General features: G+C 55.6%; 1 protein-coding gene across 1 annotated transcript in view; it reads right to left on the reverse strand.

Moving 5' to 3' along the window:
• Positions 1–9,116, reverse strand: part of PVRL1 (poliovirus receptor-related 1 (herpesvirus entry mediator C)) — a 72,354-nt gene extending 63,238 nt beyond the window's left edge. Inside the window, exon 1 of the mRNA XM_010830471.1 lies at positions 8,834–9,116. Coding sequence (XP_010828773.1) covers positions 8,834–8,912 — 79 coding nt within the window. The 5' untranslated portion in view covers positions 8,913–9,116. The remainder of the gene's footprint in view (positions 1–8,833) is intronic.
• Between the last annotated feature and the right edge of the window lie 6 nt (positions 9,117–9,122).

Consider the following 9,122-nt stretch of genomic DNA (forward strand, 5'->3'; position numbering starts at 1 on the left):
GATGATGAGCATTAATAAGCCCCCAACGCTCCAGGAAGGCCCCAGGTCATTCCTGCATCATCAAAGGGAGCAGGTGGGTAGGCTCTACGATGCTACATAGGGGTGATAGGCATTCTGGAAGCAAGGTCCTATGTTACCCCAGGCTTAGTAAGGATCATGGACACTGGGCCTGATTTCCCAGATCCAAATCCTGGCTCTGCCACTAAATAGCTTTGCGACCAGAGGCCAGTTACCTAACCTCCGCTCAGGCCTCATTTGTTCGTATGTTAAAAATGAGGAGAATAATCCTCCACAAGAAGTAAGTATTGTTATGGAGATTGAATAAGTTATTACCGGTAAGATGTTCGTAATAGTGTCTGAGTGTCTAAAAAGTCTTGATAACAGTTTGCTGTTGTTACCATCATCACTGTCCAAACAATGATGTATCCACCTAACATTGGACGATGTAATGAAGTATCCGCCTACCGTGTAATCAGCCCACAGAGTGGCCCACCCTGTGCAATGCCCTGGGGAGTCCAAGCCCCCTCAGTAATGGACCCTGTCCGTTTGGAGCTCTCAGTCTTATGAAGATAAACCCCAGGCCCAAATAACTAATAGCAAGATGTAGAGTGGCTATTGCCATGGGCGGCATGGATGAGGTGCTGCAACAAGGGGGTGGTTCTCTGAGTGAAAGAGGTCATCTCCAGCGGGGGGCTTCATGATAGAAATACTCTCAACTTCAGTTCTTGGATATGGGAACTAGGGGAGGGGTAGGGGGATGGCGCGTGCAAAGGCACTGAGGTGGGAAAGTGCACAGGCTGTGTGGCTGGCTGGGAGTGGCGGCTGGAGCTGAGCCAGGGAGGGGGCAGCCATCAGATGCTTCTATGCTTGTGAGCCTCCTTTTCAGGCACGGATTAAGTATATTCATCCAAGAGGCAGTGCAGGCAGTTTGGAGCTGGAGTCAGGAGTCGGGGACAGACGTGAGCCAGGGGCTGCTGCAGCGGTCCCCCGAGTGAGGATACTGCTTCCAGCCTCTCCTGCAGTGGGACCCTCATCAAGCTGCAGCAAGGCCGGCTTGGCTCTGAGGCACCTTGTCTACTCGCTTTGTCCCAGCAGCTGACAGCATTTCCCCAAGAGAGACCAGGACTAAGGGAGGGGATACCTGGGGTGCTGCTCAGGGGCCAGAGAATGGACCCCATGGGGGCAGCCGACCAATCCCACTTGGGGCTCAAATTCCAAACAAGCTGAAGGGCCTTACAGGGGAGCATCCACCAGGGGCTGGTACAAGTCTCCAGCCCCCTTTTCTCCAGAACAGGGCTGACTTGCCGACATTTGCCCAAACAGATCGGCGCTCCCATCTCTGCTGACTCATTTGGCGGGCGCTCCTGACCTGAATGAAGTGTGGGCTGGCCTGCGTGACCCCTGCATGGAGCACTAAAAACCAGTTACTCCGGCCTGGCACTCTCTTTCCTCTAGAAGACTGAGGCACTAAGACGGGGCAAGGTTTTCTTTGCCCTCATCTTGTTTTTCATGGCTACATCCACTGGGCCCTGGCGATGTTTTGGTGAAGGGCTGGTCTGCAGGTGGGAAGGGAGATAAAGTAGAAGGGGAGGGGAGGGTAGAGAAGCTGGCTGTCAACAGGCACCAGAATTTGCTAAGAAAGGAATAATCCTGTCTTTGGTGGGAAGAACCCCAAGATGCAACCAGGGCTCCATCACAGCCATTGTGGGCCAGTTAATCTACCTCGGGGAGAGGAGTGGGACCAGGAAGCTCCCCCTCCCACCCTCTACCACCCCAAGGCCGCCAGATGGTGAAACTGCATCTATAAGGGATGAAAAATGCTTCTGACATGGGGCCCCGAGGTCTCTATCCCCACTTTTCGGACAGAAAGGTGGGCTACGATTCAGACGTGTCTCTCCAGGGTGTCCCCAGACCTGTGGCTGTGAGTGGGCTTGTTGTCCCTGTCCCCAAAGGCCCTCTTCCATGGAATGACAGTGTTTTGCTGAGTTTCTCAGAAGGTGGACTCCCCTGCCCCGTTCTGGAAGGAGCTGGTTCCTTATCTCCTGAAGGGAGGGGGCAGTGGAGGGGGGATAGAACTGAGCGTCCAAGTGGGCAGGAGGGACCCCATGTTTCCAGCTTTGGGGAACATGCATTCCAAGAATGCACAGATGGCGGTGGGGAGGGAGGACCCTACTCAAGCCCATAGATCAAACTCAGCTCCCAATGGGACATTCCTGTGCCCACAGCCACTGGCCCGTTTTGCTGCCTGGGCCACGCCTGCAGCTGTGTCCCAGTGGGGCCACCAAGCCAGCGGAACTAATGTCCTCTAATGAGATCCGGGCCAGAGTGGCCGGGCGGGTTTTATTGTCTGTGGCTAGGTAATGAGACTCCTCATAAACTGGGAATGAAACTGGGATCTGCATGGACCAGAGAGGGGTGGGGGTAGCCCAGGAGAGGGACTCAACTCTGCCTACCAAATCTCAGCCCCTCCTGTCCTCCACTGCTCCAGTCAAGTCCACAAAGCTTTCTGAGCATTGCCAGCACACTGGCAGTGTGCCTGCCTGTGTCTTGGAGCTCTGTGCTCACACCTTGGGGCCATGCCCACGTTTCGGGTCAGATCCTGGGAGTGATGCTCTAGCATTTGGAAGGATATGCTCCCTTTGTCCCATTCCCCTAGCTGTTCTGTTATTGGGCATCTTGTGCTTTGTGTCAACGTGAACTGTGGGAAGCTCCAGCACGGCCGCCCTCTAACCTCTATCTCCATGTATACCTCGCTTCACCAGGTGGGGGAGTACAAGCTGGTGGTTGCCAGCAAAGCAAATGACCACCCCCCTGGACACATTCTATCATGATCTGGCTCAGCCTCTTCTGCATCTGTCCATCCCAGTCCATCTCATCTTTCCTCATCTACTGGATTTGGAGTCAGAAAACCTGGCGTCTAATCTGAGATGGGCAGCAAGGTACTAGATCTACACCTCACTTTTCTCACCTGTAAAATGGGAGAACTACTGATACCCTTTACGTGGGGTTATTGAGTGGATCAGCTGAAATTATGAACTGAAAAGAGTATCACAAATATCTTTATTATTATTGGTGAAAGCATTCAATCTGCAGCAGGAGAAACTGAAGGACTTTCTGTCAGTGAGAAGGGCATGACCTCGGGAGGGATCTCTACCTCTCCAGCTAACCATCTTGCCTGAAGAGCTGGTGCATGGACTGCTGGGAGAGGGGCCTGTGGCCCGTAGAAGTTTGCAGGGGCTGAGTCCCGGGTTCTCCATGCCAGCCTCAGGCTGCCACCCCAGCCAGTGTTCCAGATGGGCCGCAGTGCCCAGCTGGGTTGTAGCCAGGGAGTGAGGCGGGTGCTGGGGAGAGCCCTTGGCAACAGGCTGCAGAACAGAGGCCACACAGCACCTGCTGCTCGTGCAGTGCACGACCAGGCTGGGCTCAGGTAGGTGCCTGCACCCAGCCAGGCCACCTGAGTCCCCCACGGCTGCTGCAGCCCTTGCCATCATTTCCAGGTGGGGAAGCGAGGTCAGCAGTGGGCAGGCAAATGAGTGGCTCTTTCTCAAGAGAGTGTGCAGTTGGCAGTACCCAGCTGGCAGACACAGAGGGAGCCAGGACCACTCAGAGGAAAGGCATAGAACACAGGAATAGCTGCCACTACTGCACATTTACCACGAGCTGGGCAATGCACTGAACACTTTTCATACATTACTGTTGCTCTAATTTTCACAAACCTTTGAAAGCGTAGTAGCAGAAACCCATTTTACAGATGGGAAAACTGAGGCCTACAAAGCAATTTAACCAGGCCCACCCAGCTAGCAATTGGTAGAGCTGGGATTCAAATACAGTCCAGCTGGTCTCGCTTTGCTGTCTCACTTTGCTGGGCAGTCAAGATGGGGTGATTTCCAGGTTGTGGGGAGAGGGACTGAGCTATCTGCTGCTCCCTCTGAACTGGGCCCTGGGACCACAGCTGCTCTGCCCCTAAAAGACTGTGAAAGGCACAGATCTCATGAGCCTCTGAGAATACATACCTACTGCCCCTCCCCCCCCTCAGGATAACCCTTGGGATTACCTATTGCCCTGAACAGCCTACATACAGTCTGTGATCAGGAAGGCTTTCTCTGTGTCCTTAGGTTTCTCCTGTGGCAGTGAGTTAATCGCTCCTTGTCAGGGTTCAGATACTAGGTCTGATGTGTTTTCACCCATCTTTCCCCTCTCCCTATTTTCCAGTTCCAAACAGCACAGGAGAATCCAGAGCTTAAAGGGTTAACTGGGCTAAGGAGTGTTATCTCCAGCTCAGGGCTTTCCCTGTGCAAGGTGATCCCTGCTCAGATCTTAAGTTACCTCCAGCCCCAGCCAGCACATCTGCTGCTGGCTCTACAGACGTGGTCTCTATGGAGAGGGGCGGACACCACAGGGCAGAAACACTTGCCAGCCTGACTTGGGCATCGGGACCTGGGCTCCCAGGACTGCCCTCTTCCCCAATGCTTGCCCTTCATTCCCACTTGCCTTTCCAACAAGGGGGCTACTGCTTTCTGCTCTGTGAGCTGGGGTGCTCCAGGCACATGTATGCTGCTGAACTGGCCACACATATGGTTCTACAGGGTTTTTCAGAGCCTAGGACTCAGAGCTCCTTTTTAAATGCCCAGAGTACATCACCTTTCCCCAGATGACCCTTTTCCTCAAGTATTCATGCAGAAAGCAGAGACGCCAAAGTAGTAGCTGAAAACCTATTTCCTGCGGCCCCTCCTGGCTGCCCGGGAATCCTGAGAAGCAGAGGAAAATCTCTCCAGGTGAGCATCTTCCTCTGAGGATGCAGAGGCCCAGCCTGAGGTCAAGGGCAGAGCAGAAAAAGAAAGGGGTGTCCAGGCTTCTTACCCCCAAAGGATGTGGTAGCTCAGTCTTAGAAGGAGCTGGCTAAGGGCAAATCCTAGGTCTCCTCCAAAGTTACCCTCACTGACACTCTGATATAAACACAGGCCTCTCACAAAATCCCAGTCAGAAGCCATAAGAAATCAATTGCAGGTGATGATGCATTTGATGTATATTTATGCCCCTGTCCCACGGTGACCCACAACCCCAGTGCACACACTTCCTTGTCCTACTCCCCGTGGCTCTGTATGTGCACAGTGAATTGTAGATGGTCAACACAAGCACACAGTCTTGCACACATGTGTGTGCATCCACTCTATACTGATGGTGAGGCCGTAAGCAAATTATCAGAAACGTTATAGCCTAAGTCCCAGAGCTGGCTATTACTCCTTCTAGCCTGGCCCACAGGCTGACATTCAAAGTTAAAAAAAAAAAAAAAAAATCAGCAAAACAGGTAAATATATATAGATACCCTTTCTGTCCCCACAGCAGGTAGGAGCCATTTGATTTACCAGGTTAACAAGGAAAGATACAATCAGGAAAATTGAAGGTAAATTTACACCTCCCTTGGGTATTTTCTGTTTGTGCTGAACAATGAACATTAGTCAGCTGCTAAACAATGGCAGTTACCAGAGGCACAGCAACTGGGGCTGCCCCCCGGTCCCCCACCCTCCCCAGCCTGGCCCACTTGCTCAGTCGTCAGCACTAGGGTTCTGGCCCGAGACCATCCTGGCAGCATACAACTGGGTCCCGGATCAGGCCAACGAGGTGGATTCATTGTGCAAAATTGAACGGCCGAGAAGGGAATGGACATCATAGTCTCGGCCAGCATCAGGCAACCAGGGGCTGCCTGTCCCATAAACACAGAGAGTCAGGCTCAGAAACACCTTCTAGACCACTCAGCCCCAGGTGCTGGGCCCAGGCACTGAAATATCTCCTCCTCCTCCCTTCCAGCCTTGACTATTTGGCCTTGAATCTGATTCGGAGATACTTCTCTGACATGGGCACTGGGATTCTTGCTTATACTCGCTTGCAAACCCCAAGCCAGCGGAATCAGTTTTGCCATAATGTCCTGCCCAGCAAGCCTGGACACACCACTGTCTGTGAGTGATGGGGAGACAGGAAGATAACTCAACAGTTCTGACTCCCTGGGTTTCAAAGAAAACCATCATGACGGCGAGTTCTGCATAGGCTGCAGAGAAGAGGGTGCTGCTGTGGCCTGACAGGTCTTCCAAGGGTGTGCACGACAACTGGGGTGTGTGTTCTCTTCCCAGACAAAAGGTTTGGGGAAGCCAATTAGGGAGGGTGTGGTGTAGGTGGGACACCAGCTCAGCACACCTGCTTCTAAGGCAGATTCTCTGCCTCCTCTCCTGGGCTCCCCCTATTCCTCTCGGATGCAGCTCCCGGGTCCCACTGGCTCTCTCCTCTGAGTGATCAGGCAGAAACCCCAGACTCATCTCAGAGGCTGATGGGGCTTCACCACCCTGCCTGGTAAAGTCTGTGTTGTTGAAAACACACTTCTGTGTTTACACACTAAGAGCCAGATTCGGAGTGTTTTGAAGTCAGGGAGCCACCACACACACCCCCGGGGTGGGAGGTCCCCTCTCCCATCTCATCAGGCTCCTCTCCTCATCCCTCTATACTCCTTGCCACAGCCCAGAGGAACCCAGAAAAGAGAATCAGGCTGGCAGGTCCCCAGGGAGAAGGAGATTGCCTGAGGGTGATGGTAGATGGGTTTTGGAGGGTGACTTCCCCCAGCCTCTGTCCAAGTGTCATGTGGGCACCACCACATCCACCTGTCTTTTTACAGAGGCACCAGGGGCGTGGGCACCAGGTAGAGGAGGCTGGCTGGTCAGGGAACTCTGGCTGCCCCGCTGATGCTACCCAGCCATGACAATTAGGATCAACCAAGGAATGCTTATGAAGTGCCCATCTGAGCTGTGATTCCTTATCTGCATCCCACTCCCTCAATCTGGAGTTTTGGTTGGGGGTGCCGGTGTCTACACTTGAACCAGGTGAGAGGATCACCTCCCTGCCCCCACTCCCCAAGTGGGATGGAGCAGCGCAGGCCTCCACCCCTCCAAAGATGGAATTAACTACAGGGACAGCATCACAAAGCTGGGAGAGAGAGTGACAAAAGGAAGGGGGTGAGTTCACTCCCCCTCCCCAAATCTTCCTGCTCTTTGTCTGACCCAGGATTAGATTAACCCCTAGTATGCTGGACTAGTCAGGCCCCAGGAAAGTTGGCCTTTTGCTGGGTTCTGAGTGTGGGCAATATGGAATTGAAGGGTTCCAGAACCCCGGTGGTCAGACAAATGTTAGAACCCGAGCTTCCAGCATCTCCCGTTGGTTTCCCAGGAGGTCCAGTGTAAGATGAAGACCTTTCATTCTCACCGGAACCACCCTTGCTGCGAGGGACTCAATCATGCACCTTTGAAATGGGCAGTGACACCTGTGTGCCCTGGAATTTACCCCCACCGACCTAGCAGGGCAGCACCTGCAGGCTGCAGGGCTGGGGCACCCTGGTGCGCCTTTCACAAACCACTTTGGAGCCATGGGCCATTCCGAGACATTTGCTGAGCCCTGGCCGGGAGCTGGCGGCAGACGGGGTATAGAAGTGAATGAGGCCAGGCTCCCGCCTTCCAGGAGCGCACCCCAGCCCCACGTCTAGGCAACAAACTGCCGTTTGTGTCTGCGGCATCGAACATATCTCCTCCATATCTCCTCCGCTAGCAGCGAGCGGAGTCCAGACCCAACATTCTTGCCCCACGCAGAGCTGGTCTCTGCACTCTCACACCTTCTTTTACCACCTAAGGCCAGGGCCACGTGCTTCAACCGAGCCCCCACCCTACCCCGCCCTCCCCAACTCCTCCCCCCCACCCCCACCTAGCTAGGGCGGGAGGTCGTCTCAGGTTTCTTCCACGAAGGCTGGAGGAACTCCCCCAATCTCCGCCCCACCCGCGCCGGTGTCCCCAGCCACTGTGGGAGCCGGGCAGCTTCCCCAGGGACACAAAGGGTTAAATCCAGCCGCGGGGACTCGGTCGGATTTGCCTCCTAAACGCATTTTCCAGTTCATTCCCCAGCACAATACGCCCGGACCGGTCCCAGCCTCCGCCCCTACCCCATCCGTCAGAGGGGCCACCGGGGGCCACCCCGGGGGTCGGGCGTCGGGTTAACCCCTCGGCCGCCAGCATCTCAAGGAAGGACACGCGAGCATCCTCGGGAAAGTGGGTCACGCAGCCACCTGGCTGGCACGAAGCCCGCGGCGCCTCCTGCGGGAGAGCCCCCCAAACTGGGACCGGAGTTCCAAGGCAAAGCCTAGCTCCGCGCTAGGCGGGGAGATTGCGATAGCGCGCCGCCGGGCCTCACCCTCCCGGAAAAGAACCGCAGGTGAGCGAGAAGCCGCCTCTGCCGCAGGAGCCTGCTCCCCGCGCGGGTAGGGGGGCGACGTGGTGCGGGAGGGGGCCGGAGCGCCCGAAATCTCTTGGCGAAAGGGCTGGAGGAAAAAAATCCGAAGCCCCACTTCCATCCGCCAAGCCCACAGCCCACCAGCTCCGAGACTGACGCCCTCCCCCTGGGGCTGTTGTCTCCTACCCCGAGACGGTGATTACGGTGATTATTTTGCATTTATGTAACATTCAGTGTTTCCAAACTGCTTCCCGAGCTGAGAGCTGGTTATTAAATAAATAGAACGCTATTACATATTATTATTTTTTGTGTGAAAAACTGCGCGGAGAAAGTGCTTTCTTGCTACACAGAAACGTGCATCCGATTGCTTTCCCGCAGGGCAGGCTGTTGGGCTCCTCAGCCTCTCTCTCCGCCGAACCACCCGCACCCCCCTTACCTAAGCCGTGACCCAACTTTTCTGGCTCCTTTCACTCCCTACAACCCAGACGTGCCCGCCATCCAGCTCCCAGCCCTGGGGAGACATTGGATGGGGGCTTGCGGGGTGGGGAGGCAGGGGGCGGAACGCGCTTACCTGGGAGGAAGAAGGCGGTCAAGCCGAGAGCGAGTCCCCACCAGCGTCCAGCGGCGCCCGCAAGCCCCATCCGAGCCATCGGGGGCCGGGGGTCCAGCGAGAGGAGCCGCGAGGAGAGCGCTCCTCGCGCTCCAGAAAGCAGCCCGGAAGACGAAGGCGATCCCTGCCGGCCGGCGGGCGCTCGGAGGATCCAGGTCAGCCTCAGCCGTCGGCCGGGGCGGGGAGGGCTGGGTGGGATCGGCGCGGCCGCAATCCGGGCCCCGGGCCGCCGCCGGCTCAGAGGCTCGGC

The sequence above is a fragment of the Bison bison genome, unplaced genomic scaffold (assembly GCF_000754665.1).
Source record: "Bison bison bison isolate TAMUID 2011002044 unplaced genomic scaffold, Bison_UMD1.0 scf7180017864518, whole genome shotgun sequence".
NCBI classification, from domain to species: domain Eukaryota; kingdom Metazoa; phylum Chordata; class Mammalia; order Artiodactyla; family Bovidae; genus Bison; species Bison bison.